Here is an 18,781-nt window from a genome sequence, read left to right as displayed (position 1 = left end):
CTCTAACAACAGCTCTATAGCTAGCTCTGTCTGTGGGCAAACAGTTTTGTGTGTGTGTGTGTGTGTGTGTGTGTGTGTGTGTGTGTGTCTGATTTGTAATAAAATGGTATGCTGATATTTAGTCTAATCGTGGTCCGCCATTTTAAGAAATGAACTACTGTTACACAAAGAAGAAATACTTTAAGGATGTAACTCACGATTACAACATAGAAGCACGGGAACTTTAGATGATAATATTTTTAGGATTTGATGTGTGTGTGTGTGTGTGTGTGTGTGTGTGTGTGTGTGTGTGCGCGCGCGTGTGCGTGCGAGAGTATGAACACGTAGCTGCATGTGTGTATATGGTCGCAGCTATTGCAAATTTGTGGTCGTTCATGTTTTGTTATGTTACAGCCTTATGCTAAAATCATTTACATTTATTTTTCACCTCATCGATCTACACTCAATACCTTCCAAAGACCAATAATGTCTGGGTTCTGGCAGGACCACTCAAGGACATTGCTACTTGTCAGGCCGCCATTGTAAATAAGAACCTGTTCTTAATGACTTGCCTGTAAAAATAAAGGTGAAATAAAACATTAGTTGTAACAGCAGATGGCGTTCTTGTGTTATTTTAAGTGCTCCTGTTCCTTTGGCTTGCCGTAGTGCGGAGCCTTTTTGACTCTCGGCCGACACTGAAGGTTAGATTCTGTTTTCTGTTCCACAAGGTAAGGAGAGTTCCCAAGCACTGTATACCTAAAAACACTAAGTTAAATCATTAAGATTACCGTCTGTGTTATAGCCTTATATCATTACATCTGTTTGAAGTGGGATTTTTGAAGATCTGAACCATTTCTGTAAATGAGTCAATAAGCGCCTTGGAAACGGATTGAGATTCTGTCTTGTGTTTCTCAAGCCCTTAAATGAGGACTGTTTGCTCTGCCTCAACCACCACTTGGAATCCTGTTCCCTGTCTGTTCTACCTGCCCTGGTGCACTTCACCTAAAGGCCCAGACACACAGAGCCGACGGTCAAACGTCGGCAGAAAAGGCAGTTGGACTGATCAGCGTCCCCAAGCGACGAGACGTAATACGTCTCCATAACAGCAGACGGCGCTAATCTGTATTGTCACCCAAAAATGAAAACCGGCAGCTGATTGGACAAACGTGTCACGTGGGTCTGGTTTCTACAGAAATTCAAAGACAGACTGTCATGGCAGCTTGTTCAGAATACAGTCTGATATTGTACTAAAATAGTTCACCGGAAAGTGTTTCTGAAAACATTTTAAGTGAGAAATAGGCCATGCATCTTCATTTCAGATCGACAAAGGTCAGTTTAAAAGATTTTCGTCAGAGTTTGAGAGACTCTAGTCACGCTCATTCCGCTCCCCGTTTCCGGGTTAGCACTCTACCAATCAGATGTCGGAACGGAACACACCGAACAGACTCGAGTCACTGACCTCGCCAGACTGTCCAACGGCCGATTATCGGCTCTGTGTGTCCGGGCCTTTACACATCGCAGAGACTTTGCTGGGGCTCGCTGCCAGAAAGACAGGGTTACATAAAGAACAGGCTGGACTAGCTCCCTTATCAAGAAATGTTCAGTTTGCAGTAGGGCTGGGTACCGAATTTCGATACTTTTTAGGCACTGACCGAATTGCCTCTTAAGTATTGAGTATCGAAAAATGCCTTGTCATTCAATACCCCATTTCAATACCTAAGGAGTAAATCTCATCAGCGTCAGTGAGCCAATCAGCATGCAGCATGCTTCTACCAAGATCTAATAGTGTCTGTGATTGGCTGTCTAACGTTACACGTCGTAGAGACACACAGGAAAAACTCTACGTTACGCAGAGACGGGGCTCATGTAGTAGGAGCTGGAAAATACATAAAAAGATTTTAATGTTGTAATTTCTATTTGTTTTATAAAATTGGTATCGAAAAAAGAATTGTTTAGGAACCGGTATCAAAGTCAGGGTATTGGTATCGATACCACTATCGAATATCTTTGAATTGTACCCAGCCCTAGTTTGCAGACATATTGAGAGAACAAAGGAAAACAGAAACCCATGATGAGATTCACTGTGTCTCACCAGTTCCTTCTGCAGCGTCCTCTTCAGCTCTGCCAGTCTCTGCTGCAGCTGCTTGATGCTCTGCAAAATAAATGTCAATGTGTTTTATGTGTGGCGATAGATGTTTCTGCAGAATGTGTCTGCTTGGAGCTGATATTGATATATTTTATTAAAAGCTAGAGGACCAACAGAGTGGGAGTATGAAGGGACCTGACCCTGTTCTTGTCGGTGAGCTGCTGCTCTAGCTCTCTGTTGACCTTCTGAATGTGATCCAGATCATCCACCGTCACACTACCGTTATGATCCTCCTCACACACTTCACGGCTGTGAAGCTGTTCTGTCAAGGTTTCTACCTCAACCTCCAGGTATGAGATCTGACAAAACATACCAAACCACACTGACCATTAATTCATATGGGATTAGTGGCAGTTACCTCTTTGGAGAAGCTGTAGCAGAAAATAGGTTATAAGATATGAGAAAATTTGAACATAGACAAGATAAAAGCAAAGTGATGGTGGCACATACAAAGAGAATAAATTAATGTATACAAATAAATTAGAGCACTGAATATGTGCAACACATCGTCAGTACAGCACACAAGACAAATAAAAAACAATATAAGATATGAAACTTATTTTTAAACTTAAACTTAAGTCTTAGGCTCCAAATAAGGTCTTACTGTGTTTTTTACTGTGTGACGGGCAATGAGCCAGAGATGACAGATTGACTTCTGGGTAGTGTTGAACAAAACAATGACAGGAGAAACTTTTGGTTGGACTTAAAATCCCAAACAACTTACGAACTGTGCTTACTGCATTAATACTGCATACCATACAACAGTATACATACATGCATGTATGTACATATGTATTTCTGACTTTTTGTGTAGGTGCTAACCCGCGCCTGGCAGCTATCTAGCTGCTGTGTCTGGCTGAGCAGCTCCTCCCTCAGGCTGATCAGCTGGGAGTCTTTGTCCATCTCCATCTGCTCTAGCTGGGCTCGCTGCTGCTCTACATCCTGCTGTAGCTGGACCAGTGATGCCTGCCGACACTGCACCTCTGCAGCACGCACGCACACACACGCACACACACACACACACTTTTAGTGGCATACATTTGCTGCAGAGTTCCATAATACAGCAGCAATGAATCGAAACCAGGAGAACAGAATGTATTTGCCTCCATCTGGTGGAAACTAGTTAAACTTCAGTTTTGAAGCCTGACAGTCTGATATAATAGAATTCATGATTTCATGCTGGTTTTAATGTGTTTCAATGGGACAGTTTTGTCCCTAAGGTTCTGGGTGTCTTTTGGATACACAGTTTATTATTATTATTATTAGACTTATTATAGGAACTGTGCTTCAACAAAAAACATTTGTAGAAAGACTCACACCCTAATTTTATGTTATATGCATTAACTGCCAAAATGTACGATTGTATTTGTGCCAAATTGTTTTATTTTAAAGTCACAGGCAACCCGCAGTACAGTATTCATAGCTTCACCAATATTTAATTTTCAGAATGGAAAAACATTGAGACCATCATGTAATGTTAAATCTCTCTCCGGGAAAGTCACACTTTCTGTTTTATTGTTTCAATTCACAATCAAATCCCTCCTTGTGATGGTGAACCACATAGATGGACCACATCTGATTTGTAATAAAATGGTAAGATGGTATTTAGTCTAATCGTGTTCTGCCATTTTAAGAAATGAGCAACTACTGTTACACAAAAAAAGAAATAATCGTGATTACAAAATGGAAGCACAGGAACTTTAGGTGTTAATATTTTTAAGTGTATTTGTGTTTATGTACCATTCTCGAGTCTTCTTATGTCTTCCTCTCTCAGTGCTAGCTTCTCAGTGACAGCGGACAGTTCCTGCTGTGAGGTCTGTAGAGATGGGGTCAGCTCTCCAACCTGACAACAAGCAAAGGCAAACACTTTTCATTACAAGGTGCAGGCTTTTACACTCACACATAGAATGACAACCGGCTCTGAATTTCTTTAACATTGTGTTATAATCTGTGGGTGATCAAATCCAAAGGTACAGTCCACTGAATAACAACACTTCTGTTCTTTCAACTTGTCCAGAGAGAGAGACTGCTACATGATTGAGGGGAACCACATGTTAGCTATTGCCTATGGATTATTATGAATATTGCATGATGTACAGTATGTTTGCCTACAGACCTGTGTTTGCAGCTCCTCCTTCTGTCGTCTGGTTTCTTCGAGAGCTTTGGCAATTTCTGTGCTCACTGTCTGCTGACTGTTCAGCTCCGCCTGAGGTAACACATTCAAAAGGGTCATTTCGGTTTGTGTCAACCTGGACCATATTTTCCCACGCAGTGGGGTCTAATGGCGTTTTTCCATTACATGGTACCTGCTCGACTCGCCTCGACTCGCCTTTTTTGTTTTCCATTATGATAAAAAGTCCCTGATACCTGCTAACAGGTAGCTGCTTCTTTTAGTATCACCTCAGTTGAGGTTCCAAGCGAGCTGAGGCGATACCAAAAGGTGACGTGACCTGCAGACTACTGATTGGTCGGAGAGAATCATCACTAATCACTGCGCCATCATTGCTAGCGACTGACGGGGGTGTCCTGAACAAACCCACCATTTTTAAATAGTTGAGCCAGTGCTGTTGTTTTTGCTGCCTCCAGCTTCTTTTGAAACAAAATGTGTTTTCTGGCAAACAGCCACATGCCGAGAGTCAAAAACAATACACCTTCCATGGTCTGTGTGTGTGTCGCGTTAGGTCACGGCAGTTTCCTGCGGCGTCACTATGACGACCAGCCATACTCGCCTCACGCATGAGGCAGTACTAAATCTGCAATGGAAAAAGGAGGACGGGGCACCGCGGTCGAGTTCAGTCGAGTAGAGCTGGTACTAGCAGTGGGTAAGTGCCATTAGTGACTAATGTGAATAAACATTTTTGAAATTGGCCAAGTATTAAACGAAGACGCTGTAACCTGCAGCCGCAGAACGGGCTGCAATGTCATCATACAGTATAGGGCAAATGTGCACTGTCAATTTCCGTTCACTACAAGTTCTGTTTTTACCACTGACAGGCTCAGATTATTATTCTAAGTGTCTGACAACCTTATGGTAAGGATCCCTACAGAGATAGACATAGAGATACAGAGATATTTTCACATGTAAATCAACCAAACCAGAGTGGTGATTGTTAACAGTGGAAAGATGAACCAAGACAGTTTTGGATTTTATTCTGTTTCTGTCGACTTTGAATAAAATACATTTTACGATGATAAATTACTCTTTATTTACATGGAGCCTGGTGAGTTTGGAGATAGCGATTTCGGGGCAAACAAACAAAAAGGATCTTATTCTTTAACAAAAACGTCGACCTCTGTAGGGATCCTTTCCATAATGTTGTCAGACACTTCGAATAATAATCTGAGCCTGTCAGTGGCAAAAACAGCACTTTTAGATTTAAAGATTGTTGTTCCCATAAGTCACTTAGACACAAAAATATAGGAAAATAGGGTCCAGATTGGAAAAAAAAACAAAGTTACCATTTAGGACCAAGACTACAGATACACTCTTTTATGAAAATTACCTTTTTTTCTGAGTCCTTAGATCTCTATATTTCTAGTGGATCAGACAATTTTGGTGAATTTTCAGTACTACATATAAAAAAAGCTGCAGTGCCGCTGCTAAATAGGCTCGGAAGGAACTTGTTTTGGTGGAACATGTGTACGTTCAAAAGTAGTTTTAGTCGTGCAACAGAAAACTCAGATTTGACAGATAGTCTAGCTAGCTGTCTGGATTTACCCTGCAGAGATCACTGAATATCAGCAGAGAATATGAATTATCTGCATTTAAAAGTCAATCAAATGGGAATTTGTGCATTCAAAAAAACTAGTGTATTGTAGTTGATCTTACTCTGCACTGTTCCAGCTCCTCTGTCCGCTGGCTCAGAGTGGCGTTTGCTTCGTCCCTCTGCTTGTCCAGATCAGCCTAGCACACAGGAACATCGAAGGGAAAACTGACCACTGACCACTCATTAACCCACGTCTCCTAGAGTAACAGCATGACTCAGGGGTTCCCCCAGGAAAGTTGTTTAGCTAGGTGCCAAGTGTCTTTTTTTTGACAAGGGCCCGGCTGGGGCCAGTCACAGACTGATAGCAGCATTAATGTAGAGCCCAATAGCTTCCGTAATAACTGAATCACGGATGGAATCGTGAAAACGAGAATAAAAAAAAAAGCTAAACACAGATTCCATAGGGCTCTACATTAAGTCAGTGCTAAACGCTAAATGGAGATTTGAAAATATGACTACGTCTAAGTTTCCAACCGAGCTGTCCCAACGTAACTGTAGTTTAAAAAAACGTCTTAAAAATACATTCAAAAATTATTCCCAGTGTTAGGCCTGGTGGGGGACAATTTAGGCCCGGTGAGCCACCAGGCTTACCATACACTGGGGGGGAAACCCTGTACTACTGCACAGATTACAATACAAATAAATAATAAAAATGCATAAATTGTAGGAACTGACAGGATTGTATTTCAATGGAATTGCATTTTTATATGATTTTACGTGACAAATAAATTGATCGATTCATTTTTTGAAAAATGAAAATAGTTGAAATTGAGAAGCAGAACTTACCATTCTGTCATGCAACACCTGTCTTTCTGTTTGTAAAGAGGTGATGCTTTCCTCCAGGCGGCTGGTCTTCTCCTCACTCTGCTGCTGTAACAAACAGACCTGCTGATCCAGAAAGGCCTTCTCTGCACTCCACTCTCCTAGCTGAACAAAACACACACACACACACACACACACACACACACACACACACACACACACACATTTAACATATGCATACTAAAAACTATTTTAACTTGATGTTAACTAGGGCTGCACGATATGAGGAAAATATGCAATGTGCGATAACGATGTGGAATATCATGATAATCATGACAATGATAACGATATAACTTCCGATAAATATTAAAGTGTACTCAGTTCTGCTGCTTTCAGTATTCTGCTAAAATACAACAAACTATTTGTTGAATTTAAAACAAATGAAAGGAAATAATTTCTAACATTTTTTTATTGAACAAATTGAACATTGATTTGAATATAAAATGCACCACTAAAAAAAGAATGAGATTTAAAGTGCAGTTTTCTGCTGATATTTTCTATACTAACTATACTAAGTATACTGTGTATACTATACTAACTCAAAAAATCTCTTTTGCGATATGCCATGTTTATTGCGCCAGTTGATATTTAAATAAATATTTAATATTTAGTTTGGCCATTTGTTGAGTAATGACGTGAATTACATTTTTAATACAAATAATTGACTTGTCAATTTGTAAATACAAATATGCATTTTATATTTAATATTTATTAACCATTTATTGATTACTGGCTTATAATTGACAGAGGAAAGTGCTTAAACTTTGCATCCATAGTTCCACTTATATTCTATATTTGGTGAGGCAAGCTTTACTTGTTCACTTTCCCAGTTTGCTGAGAATCAGATGAGAAAGAGTTAAAGAGAGCATCCTGCAACTATAAGTGTAAAGGTTCAGTGATAACTATACTTAGGTAAAACTATGGCTTAAACAGAGGCAAATTTGCAAACACTAAGTCACACGTTTGATACAGCACAGCATCATTTACGCTCCTCTTTTGTTTATTCTTAGTTGTTATTTCAGTAAATGTCTTTACTTCTTATCCTTAGTTACATAAGTCTGCCTGTCTGTGTTTGTTTTACTGTAAGTTGTTATGTATTTATGTGACTGTTTGCTTTAATTGTCAGCTTTTAACCATCTAGGTTGCAGGCTCAGTTTTCTGTATCGTTGGTCTTTATGCATGTACTGTATGTGGCTGCTGGTCCATGTTTGCTTTACTGTTAGTTTTCATGCATCTGTGGCTGCCTGTTTGTCTGCTTCAACTGTTAGTTTGTATGTCTATTTTATAGTGTTTTACCACGTGTGTCATTTCTAAAAGCCTAACCAGGGACAAGGACTGTAAACTAGCCTGCAGCTGAGATAAGATAAGTCCCTCATACATTGCATTGGTTGCACTTTAGATGTAACAACGCCTATGTGTATCGTCCCTGACAAATAAACTGATAAAATAAAATTAATATATATAAATAAAAATAATTTGACTCTAATAGCCACTTTTGGAAATACCAGGCCTATTCCTGTCGGGGGGGGGAAATAGTCATTTTGTGCTCTTTCTTGACTGTTGTGGCACTCACCTGTTTATCCATGTGCTGCTGTTTCTCTGTGATCTGATGCTCTGCACTCTTCAGTCTCTCACTACTCTCCTGGACTTTCTGCTCCAAATTAGCTATCTGAGACAGAAAGTAGTACAATGATTGATTGTGACTAGACTTCCACAGCCTCATCTGCCACTCAACAGAAATCTTTTTCCTATTAAAAAGGTGAGGAACCAGATGTATTAGTATGAATTCTTACACACATAAGTCAGCCCAGCCAGAATGCCCTGGCCATTGCAAATTTGTTTCACTGTTGTCAGCTGTCCTCAGACAGTCTTTACTGTACGCTCCCTTGGTCGTCATAGCCAAGTGATTTTGTTAATGAACAATGATTTAAGAGGAAGAAGAAGCTGATTAGGGTCATTTAATAATTCCATGATTTGCTTTTGTTGCAGTAATGGGTCTGATTGCTTACTTGTGTGTCTGTTCTCTCTCTGTAGGCTCTGGAGGAGTCGTCTTTGTGTCGGAGAAGGGTCTGCAGCTCAGTAATGCTGCAGCTCATTCTGGATACCTAGTTCAGACAGGACACAAACAGCTGAAGGGACATTCTGTCACACTGATTTATAACCTCCGCTAAGACTGTCCTCAGTATGAGTTGGGAAAGCCACGTTATTTTCCCGTAGAAGCATTGCCATAGTCAACATTTCCTTTGGATTGAAATTGAAATTAGGGTTGCACAATGTATCGTGTTTTTATCATCTTCGCCATATCACCTGGCGCAATAAACACATCGCGAAAGGCTGCGACATATCGCAAAAGACACTCACAGATTGTTTGTTAGTTGAAAGAAAATATCAGCAGAAAACTGCACTTTATAATGTAACTGCCATATTTTCAGTGGTGACTTTTATATTCAATTCAATGTTCAATTTGTTCAATAAAAGAATGCTGGAAATGATTTCCTTTTATTTGCTTTATATTCAACAAGCAGTTTGTTGTATTTTAGCAGAAAACTGAAAGCAGCTAAATGGAGTACGCTTTAATATCTGCTTATTTATTGCAAGTAATATTGTTAAAGCAATATTCAACTTTATCGCATATCGCATATTTTCCTAATATCGTGCAGCCCTAATTAAAATGACCAAATTTCATGTAATTTTAGTGGAAACGGGAATAAATAAAGGTGCACTCTTTCGAAGCTGAAACAGTATAAACTGTTATTTGGTGACCTAAGTTTGCTAATTTAGCAAAATGAGAACATTTTACAGGAGTTATAATTCAACCTAATCAACAAAAAATATATATAACAATGGCTTTGCAGATTTGATGCCAAATGTTAGTTAATAGATTCAGAGGCTGTACCATACAGTAGGTCTGGGTTAGTGAACAGGTGCAGTGGTTTACCTGCGTCTCCAGAGAGCTGACAGTATCAGCATGGTTGGTCCGAACCAGCAGCAGCTCGGCTCTGGTCTCTTCCAGACTTTGCTCCAGGCTGGACTTCTGAAAAGGCAACAACTGGAATGATGAGTAGGAGGTTACATCATTTCCTAATAATCATAATGAAATACAGTTAAGGTAAGCTCGACATCTATTAGGCGTGGGATATTATTGGGATTTTAAACATATTGCAATTTATTGCCTTTTTTCCAACTTCAAATGATGTCCCCAAAGGAAAACATCTAAAACGATAAATGTTCCTGTTTGTTCATCTCCAGGGTTTTTCCTGCAAAAGAGGAATTTTTGGCACTCCCCCCCAAAGATGCTTCAAACCAGCCTCAAAGGAAAATCAACAGCACCAAAATGATAAGAATTGAGAATAAAAATAGCAATTCAAATCCTTTCTAAATGTGTTTTAGAGCAATTTACCAAACACCCGCTGAAGCAGAACGTAGACTTGAACATGAGCACTGATCTCCGTTTTATCTCCAGAGTCAGGCTGTGTCAGACTCTCCTGAGGATTTACTTAAATATTCATATTAGTTTGGTTTTTTTTAACCGGTTTTGTTAATTGGGGTTTTATTTACTGAAGCATTATATACATTTTTGTTTATCAAAGTACGCAGAATGATCATGCTTACTGCTGTGTGTAGTCCCCCCCCCCCCAAAGGCCCATTCTGAGCCAGGAAATACCCTGCTCTCACTTCCATTTTGTTGCTCCAAATGGGATTGTCAAAAAAAGTCAAATTCTCATGTGTACTTTATATAATAAAAGATCCATACTTGGTGTCTGTGTATTGATACAGTATTGCCACTGAAAATGTCGCAATTCTATGCTTTGTCCTTTTTCCTCCCACCCCCAATATCTATTAGTTTTAACCCTCTGAGGACAAAAGACGCACCAGTGAGTCCAAGCGATGTTTGACAACACTCCCACTCAAAAAGCGATTAAAAAATGTCATTTTAGACATTTATTTACTATTTTATTAATATATTAAGCTACTTTTGTAAACAAAAGACTTTAAAAAGAAATGTAAACATGTCCTTAGACCTCAGCGTGTTAATGCATGACATTTTCAACAAAATGTATTGGAAGCTTCTATAAAGAGATTGACAATTATTTTAATAAAAAGACCAACAACAGACAACTAAATCTTTAAGTTATGAATGTTTTTCTGATGATGTTAAATGTTTGATTAGATCACTACTGTTTGTAAACACAGCAGTAAAATGGTCCAATAATTTCTATACTATCAGTTTTCCCAACATTACATACATTATGCTAATTCTACATCATTACGTAAACATACCTGTAATTTATATGGTCAAAAATGACAGATAGGGCGTTTTACTATATCCTGCATTTAATCCATTTCATTTCATTAAATGATAACTGTTGATAAATGGATGATTGGTCACAATTAGAAATTGAAATTTGACCATTCACTAGCCATTTGGCTGCTGGACGAATAAGTTCATTTTGAACCCTGGTTCCAGCCAAGAGAGGCCTAAACTAAGCCCTGCTCTGGATGTTCCTCACCTCCTGGAGAAGCTCCTGGAGATGCTCGTCCTGGCTCAGGTTCCCATGCAGCCGTCTCTCCAGAGACGTCACTTTCTTCTGAAGGTCCACTAACAAGCGCTCCTTGTCCTCCTCCGTTACAGCAGCCTGACGATGGCGATGGAAGACATGAAACAGGACTCCAGCTAACTTTATCTCAACTTAATTGTACAACCTGCATTGTTAATATTGTTATTCTAAAAGATAATCATTTAATAATAATTTATAACAATAACTTATGTCAATTACTGTTAAACGACAAAAAGAAGAACCACTACATGGCAGAGGGGTACTTTACAATAACATTGAATAAACAATAAGCTTATGAGTTTCAGTTGAACACACCCATTGGTGTTGTTTCTCCCACAGCAGCAGTGGCCATGGAGGCTCAAAGTGCAGATAGTTAACTCTGTGTCTATAGATGCTGACAGTTGTATGTCTTGGTGTTGGAATCCTTTCGAGTGAAATACTGCCACACGTTAGCCTAACGGTAGTCTATATCGACGACATTTCATTTATGGGATTGTTCCAGTACGCTGGCTGTCCCTCAATTTCGGCCAGATCACCGTCCCCTTCCTCTTTCTTTGTGTTGGCGTTCTAACCTCTGGTGGATTTGTGAGGACTATGGTTAACTGCTCCTCAGATCTCTGCAGGGTAAATCCAGACAGCTAGCTAGACTATCTGTCCAATCGGAGTTTTCTGTTGCACGACTAAAACTACTTTTGAACGTACACATGTTCCACCAAAACAAGTTCCTTTCCGAGGCTATTTTGCAGAGGCACCGTGGCTCCGTCCAGCGCTTAGCACCGCCCAAGACTTCCTCCGCAGCGCTGTGGAGGAAGCTCTGACAATGTGAGACTAGCCTAACGGTAGGCTAAAATGACCTGCTGGCAAGTATAGTGTTAACTAGAGTCACACACAGTGATGCTTCTCTTTCCTGTAATGTCCATTCTGGAGCACAAGAGTGCAGCGCAGGCATTTAAGTGTAACCAAAATAAGGAACCGAAATCTGCGTCGCCATTAGTTTCGGTAGCCAACCCTAATGGAGAGTCCCAATATCATTAAGTTCTGACCTTTTGTTGTTGCAACTTCAGGGCATCATGCTCAGTCTGTAATTCTTGGAGGGACCTTTCTAAAGTCGACACCGTACTCTGTGACTGGAAAACAAACATTTTACAAACTCACAGCTGGAGAAAAATTATTTATGAATGAATAGTGTTGATATCTTCAGTAAAGAAGTAGTAGAGTGTAGCTTGTGGCGCTTGTGTTCAGGACTGACCTTCTGGAAGTCTTCAGAGACCTGCTTGATGACTGACTGCAGCTCCTGGCATCCTCCCTCCAGCTCACTGATCTTCTTGTCTGCCTCCTCTCTGAGCAGCAGCAGTTCCTCTCTGGACACAAATGTAAACTGAGAATTTCTAGAGTAAGGTGTGAATTGAACTTTCGTTAATTTACATTAGTTAACTTTAAAGTTAACAAAAGGCAAATCCCCTATGTAACTGCCGGGGATACGGTTTGTATTTTTGACTGATTTTTTAATTGTAGCAAAGCAGCTAAGTCTCATTGCACAGCGGATTCAGTAGCTTGACCAACAGACCAAAATAAACATTTTGAAAAGAGCATAAAAATCTATGGAAGCCCTGAAGGTGAATAAAAAGTTAAGGTTTTGGCCATGAATAGTATCTCCTACGTAGGCGAAACTATCTGACTAAACTTTTACTTCTTTATTAAGCTGTTTTGAGGGCGAGACAGCCGTGCTGAAGCCCTTAATGCGCTATAGAAAGGGAATTGAAAGTTTGGCCAAATGCAGCATGAACAAAAGGTTTTACATTCTTAGTTAACAACAAATGTCTACTGTAAAATATAATGGAACTGTGTATAGCGCCAACTTGGGTTAAACAGTGTAGATATATATCGCAGTGTAGACACATATTGCATGTAGTCCGATGATGTCATTCACATGAATATTAAGTAGCCATGTGTTGACTGGAAGAGAGAAAAAAAGATCCCTGGTGGCCTGGGCAAGCTGCTGAATTTACAAAAAAATGCTTAGTAAGATTAACAGTTAGACTACATATCAGACAACTTTCGTAGCAATTTGCTACAAATGATGCCCGAAAAAGAAAAAAAAATGTCACCTTGCTTTTCGGGGCTTTCGTAAAAAAATACTGTACTTCTGCCCGTTGCAGTCCTTCTTACCGCTCTATTTCGAACTCCGAGTTGAGTCTGCAGCTCTCGTCATGCTGCTGTTCCAGAGCCTGGAGTTTCCTTCGAGCCTCAGACAGCCCTTGCTTTGCTGACTGAACTTCAGCCTCCTTTTGCTGGAGCTCCTGATCCCGCTGGCTCAGCTGCTCCTCCTTCTTCAGCAACTGATAGACATAAACATATAAATAAAACACAATCAAAGAGCATACAATGCAAAGAAAGACCCTGCTATGAACCCAGGTCAAATCTAATCACACCTCAACAAACACGCACTTCAGACTCTCCTATCCTGCACTGAGGTTTGCATATTGCACCTACTCTAAAGCATAGTTCTTTAAGTGTCTTTAATCGGGGGAAAAATGACGAATAGATGGTAGCAAACTGCATCCCTGTTTTTAAGTAATGCTGCAAATCCAAGCATCCAACTCCACATGTACGCACCATGTGTTTAACTTTAGCGAGCTCCTGCTGCTGAAAGCCCTCCAGTTCATCCAGGTCATCCCTTTTCTGGAAGAGTGCTAAGCTTTGCTCCATCATCTCCTCTATCCGGGCTGACAGGACAGCTTTGTCCTAAACAAACACAACAGTTATAATAATAATAATAATAATAATAATAATAATAATAATAATAACAACTTTTATTTATATAGCGCCTTTACGAAACCCAAGGACATATACACACACACACACTCGGGAATTGTCCTTTTTCAGGACATGAGCCGTCTAATTTAAGTGTGCTTTTACACCTGAAGTTCAGTTTGTTTGGTTCCAACCAAAAAATAAATAAAATAAAGTAATACAATGTTTTGCGTACTTTTAAATAGACGGAGTAGGACACAAGCACAATACACTCATGGTTTAACTCCTTTTCACTTTCTGATATATCAGGGAACATCCCTACAATCATATAGTGATGCACATAAATGATACCATGATTGTCAAGGGATCTTGCAGAAATATAGGCAATATATACAGCTTACCCAGATCAGGAGATTACTTTCCAAACATTTAATAATCAGCAGATAGCTTTTGAATTCATGCTAAAATCGCATATCTACTACCCTAAAATCCTGTGGTTGATCTGCTTTGCTTATAAACCATACCGCACCACACAAGTTTGACTCCTCTTCAGGGGGTCTCAGTCCGGTTGTTTAGTCTGCACTTACTCTCGCATTGCTAGACCTTCCTCCACAGCGCTGTTAAACCAATCACAATCGTCTTGGGCGGTGCTAAGCGCCAGACACAATGATGGTACTTCTGAAGGAACTTGTTTTGGTGGAACATGTGTACGTTCAAAAGTAGTTTTAGTCGTGCAACAGAAAACTCAGATTGAACAGATAGTCTAGCTAGCTGTCTGGATTTACCCTGCAGAGATCTGAGGAGCAGTTAACCATAGTCCTCACAAATCCACCAGAGGTTAGAACGCCAACACAAAGAAGGAGGAAGATGACGGACATCTGGCCCAAAATGAGGGACATCTGGCAGAATTTCCAGTGGCACTAATACACTAATGGCGTTTTTCCATTACATGGTACCTGCTCGACTCGACTCTACTCTCCTTTTTTGGTTTTCCATTATGAAAAAAGTCCCTGGTACGTGCTAACAGGTACTTCTTTTAGTATCACCTCCGTCGAGGTTCCAAGCGAGCTGAGGCGATACCAAAAGGTGACATGACCTGCAGACTACTGATTGGTCAGAGATAATCATCACTAATCACTGCGTCATCGTTGCTAGCGACAGACGGGGGTGTCCTGAACAAACCCACCATTTTTAAATACAGTCAGGTCCATAAATATTGGGACATCGACACAATTCTAATCTTTTTGGCTCTATACACCACCACAATGGAGTTGAAATGAAACGAACAAGATGTGCTTTAACTGCAGACTTTCAGCTTTAATTTGAGGGTATTTACATCCAAATCAGGTGAACGGTGTAGGAATTACAACAGTTTGTATATGTGCCTCCCACTTTTTAAGGGACCAAAAGTAATGGGACAATTGGCTGCTCAGCTGTTCCATGGCCAGGTGTGTGTTATTCCCTCATTATCCCATTTACAAGGAGCAGATAAAAGGTCCAGAGTTCATTTCAAGTGTGCTATTTGCATTTGGAATCTGTTGCTGTCAACTCTCAATATGAGATCCAAAGAGTTGTCACTATCAGTGAAGCAAGCCATCATTAGGCTGAAAAATCTAAACAAACCCATCAGAGAGATAGCAAAAACATTAGGTGTGGCCAAATCAAGAAAACAAATTTAAGAAAACATTCTTAAAAAGAAAGAACGCAGCGGTGAGCTCAGCAACACAAAAGACCCGGAAGACCACGGAAAACAACTGTGGTGGATGACCGAAGAATACTTTCCTGGTGAAGAAAAACACCCTTCACAACAGTTGGCCAGATCAAGAACACTCTCCAGGAGGTAGGTGTATGTGTGTCAAAGTCAACAATCAAGAGAAGACTTCACCAGAGTGAATACAGAGGGTTCACTACAAGATGTAAACCATTGGTGAGCCTCAAAAACAGGAAGGCCAGATTAGAGTTTGCCAAACATCATCTAAAAAAGCCTTCACATTTCTGGAACAACATCCTATGGACAGATGAGACAAAGATCAACTTGTACAAGAGTGATGGGAAGAGAAGAGTATGGAGAAGGAAAGGAACTGTTCATGATCCAAAGCATACCACCTCATCAGTGAAGTATGGTGGTGGTAGTGTCATGGCGTGGGCATGTATGGCTGCCAATGGAACTGGTTCTCTTGTATTTATTGATGATGTGACTGCTGACAAAAGCAGCAGGATGAATTCTGAAGTGTTTCGGGCAATATTATCTGCTCATATTCAGCCAAATGCTTCAGAACTCATTGGACGGCGCTTCACAGTGCAGATGGACAATGACCCGAAGCATACTGCGAAAGCAACCAAAGAGTTTTTTAAGGGAAAGAAGTGGAATGTTATGCAATGGCCAAGTCAATCACCTGACCTGAATCAGATTGAGCATGCATTTCACTTGCTGAAGACAAAACGGAAGGGAAAATGCCCCAAGAACAAGCAGGAACTGAAGACAGTTGCAGTAGAGGCCTGGCAGAGCATCACCAGGGATGAAACCCAGCGTCTGGTGATGTCTATGCGTTCCAGACTTCAGGCTGGAATTGATTGCAAAGGATTTGCAACCAAGTATTAAAAAGTGAAAGTTTGATTTATGATTGTTAATCTGTCCCATTACTTTTGGTCCCTTAAAAAGTGGGAGGCACATTTACAAACTGTTGTAATTCCTACACCGTTCACCTGATTTAGATGTAAATACCCTCAAATTAAAGCTGAAAGTCTGCAGTTAAAGCACATCTTGTTCGTTTCATTTCAACTCCATTGTGGTGGCGTATAGAGCCAAAAAGATTAGAATTGTGTCGATGTCCCAATATTTATGGACCTGACTGTAGTTTAACCAGCGGTGTTTTTTTTGCTGCCTCCAGCTTCTTTAGAAACTAAATGTGTCTTCTGGCTGTGGCAACATGATGAGAATCAAAAACAACACACCTTCCACGTTCTGTGTGTGTGTCGCGTTGAACTGAAAAGAATGAGATGCCCACACTCTGCTAATACTCCCATACGTTTATTGTGCAGCAACGTTTCGACCCTGCGGGCATCTCATTATTTTCAGTTGTATCCAGCCCCTTTTTGGCCTGCACCTCGCCGGTGGGGATGTGCACACTACCACTATTGCTCTGTGTGTCGCGTTAGGTCACGGCAGTTTCCTGCGGCGTCACTATGACCACCAGCCACGCTTGCCTCACGCATGAGACGGTACTAAATCTGCCATGGAAAATGGAGGACGGGGCACCGCTGCAAGTCGAGCCGAGTAGAGCTGGTACTAGCAGTGGGTAAGCTCCAAAAGAAAGCGGAAGGTGACAGACATCCGTCCGAAAAGAGGGACATCTGGCGGAATTTCCTGCGGCACCGGAGCAATCCCGGAAGTGAAACGTTGTTGATATTGACTAGTCTGCACCAGGACTTCAATAGACAACTTTCCTACCAGCCCAAGCAAACCAAACGGGCAAATGCATCAACTGCAAGTTAAACTGAACCACATCAAACAGGTTAAGTGTGAAAGCACCCAATATGATACTTTAATATCGACGACAATAATATCTTTAATTTCAAAGTCACCAAAGATAGATCTAAAGACTTACCTTTTCCATATCAGCCATCTTCTCCATCCATTCCTGCAGGTAAAGGATAGAAGAAGAAGACTTTTACTTTATTGAACCTGCAAGGGTAAATTACATTTTACATTTTGGAAGAAAGAATTAGGAAGATATAAGTAGACAAGCCACAAATCAGGACTGTACAAAGAGTGAGACAACATTTACCTGATCCTTCTTTTCCAGTGCTAAAGCCATCCCCTCTGCCATTTTGGCTCTGCCGGCCTGGTGAGACTCGTTCTGGTCTTGAAGTTTCTTTATGGATACTATACAGCGAAAGTGAGAAAAAGAAAAGGAAAGATGGAAACCATACACAGAGGTTTGTATGCAACCAAAGAGAACAGAAATGTTAAATAGCACAGGCAGTGGCACCATTAGTAGCTGTGAAAAGTTAGAGTCAGATTAAGAAGTGTTTTCATCCCAAAAGCAAAGACAGGCAAAGACAAGCGATGCATGGCAACTGACAAAAACTAAAAAACTGTTTATGAAAGCTAACCCTGCAATATCGGTGTGTGAACTGAGAAAAAATATCCACCCTAAAAAAAGTTTTGTTGAAGCTGCACTATTCATTACAACTCACAATACGTGAGTACCAGACAGAACCAGCAACAAACTGAAGGTTTTACTATTCTTAAAGCTGTAATATGTAATACTTGAGAATAGACCTCAATACTCAGTAGTTCTTTACCATGAACTAAACCTTTCTAATTAGCTCTGAGAGGGGCGCTAGGGGAAAAGCTGTGGGTTGATCAAAATCAAAAGGTTCATGCCTAACAAGTTCTGAGATATTTTGAGAGAAACGTTAACATCTTAGCCTGATCGTGGCACTAGAGACTTGTTTAGTGCCCAAAATAGAAATGGTTCTGTGGGGAGCATGAATGTGCTCTGGAAATGTCATGGCAGTAACCCCACATGTCCAGTGGATGCAGCCGTGTCGCTCTCCTGTTGTGCTACCACGCCGTAGTTCCAATGTGTGCTGGAAGAGCCTCAGAAACAGAGCCTCTTCAAGTAGTTTGTTCTTTAGCATCTGCATCTCAATAAAGTTTAGCGTTGATTTGTCAGCATTGCATATTGAAAAAAGTGATGATAGATAAACTGACATGAAATTTATGTCAATTGGCGATCAATATGAGC

At 40.5% G+C, this 18,781-nt stretch overlaps 1 protein-coding gene across 3 annotated transcripts in view; it reads right to left on the bottom strand.

The window, feature by feature from the left end:
* The window catches only part of golga1 (golgin A1), a 34,153-nt gene that overhangs the window by 5,504 nt on the left and 9,868 nt on the right, over positions 1–18,781 (bottom strand). For 2 of the 3 annotated variants that reach the window (XM_078250004.1, XM_078250005.1), the window contains 17 exons: positions 17,816–17,913; positions 17,636–17,668; positions 13,890–14,018; positions 13,443–13,612; positions 12,523–12,634; positions 12,317–12,400; positions 11,226–11,351; positions 9,653–9,748; positions 8,724–8,819; positions 8,288–8,383; positions 6,679–6,819; positions 5,955–6,029; positions 4,242–4,331; positions 3,866–3,968; positions 2,948–3,108; positions 2,266–2,424; positions 2,072–2,131 (listed from right to left, as the gene is read on the bottom strand). In XM_078250004.1, the coding sequence (XP_078106130.1) occupies positions 2,072–2,131; positions 2,266–2,424; positions 2,948–3,108; positions 3,866–3,968; positions 4,242–4,331; positions 5,955–6,029; positions 6,679–6,819; positions 8,288–8,383; positions 8,724–8,819; positions 9,653–9,748; positions 11,226–11,351; positions 12,317–12,400; positions 12,523–12,634; positions 13,443–13,612; positions 13,890–14,018; positions 17,636–17,668; positions 17,816–17,913 (1,829 nt within the window). The remainder of the gene's footprint in view (positions 1–2,071; positions 2,132–2,265; positions 2,425–2,947; positions 3,109–3,865; positions 3,969–4,241; positions 4,332–5,954; positions 6,030–6,678; positions 6,820–8,287; positions 8,384–8,723; positions 8,820–9,652; positions 9,749–11,225; positions 11,352–12,316; positions 12,401–12,522; positions 12,635–13,442; positions 13,613–13,889; positions 14,019–17,635; positions 17,669–17,815; positions 17,914–18,781) is intronic. The other variant, XM_078250006.1, reaches the window with a different exon arrangement.

This window comes from Sander vitreus, chromosome 5 (genome assembly GCF_031162955.1).
Source record: "Sander vitreus isolate 19-12246 chromosome 5, sanVit1, whole genome shotgun sequence".
In the NCBI taxonomy this organism is placed as follows: domain Eukaryota; kingdom Metazoa; phylum Chordata; class Actinopteri; order Perciformes; family Percidae; genus Sander; species Sander vitreus.
This window is presented reverse-complemented; position numbering and strand designations above follow the sequence as displayed.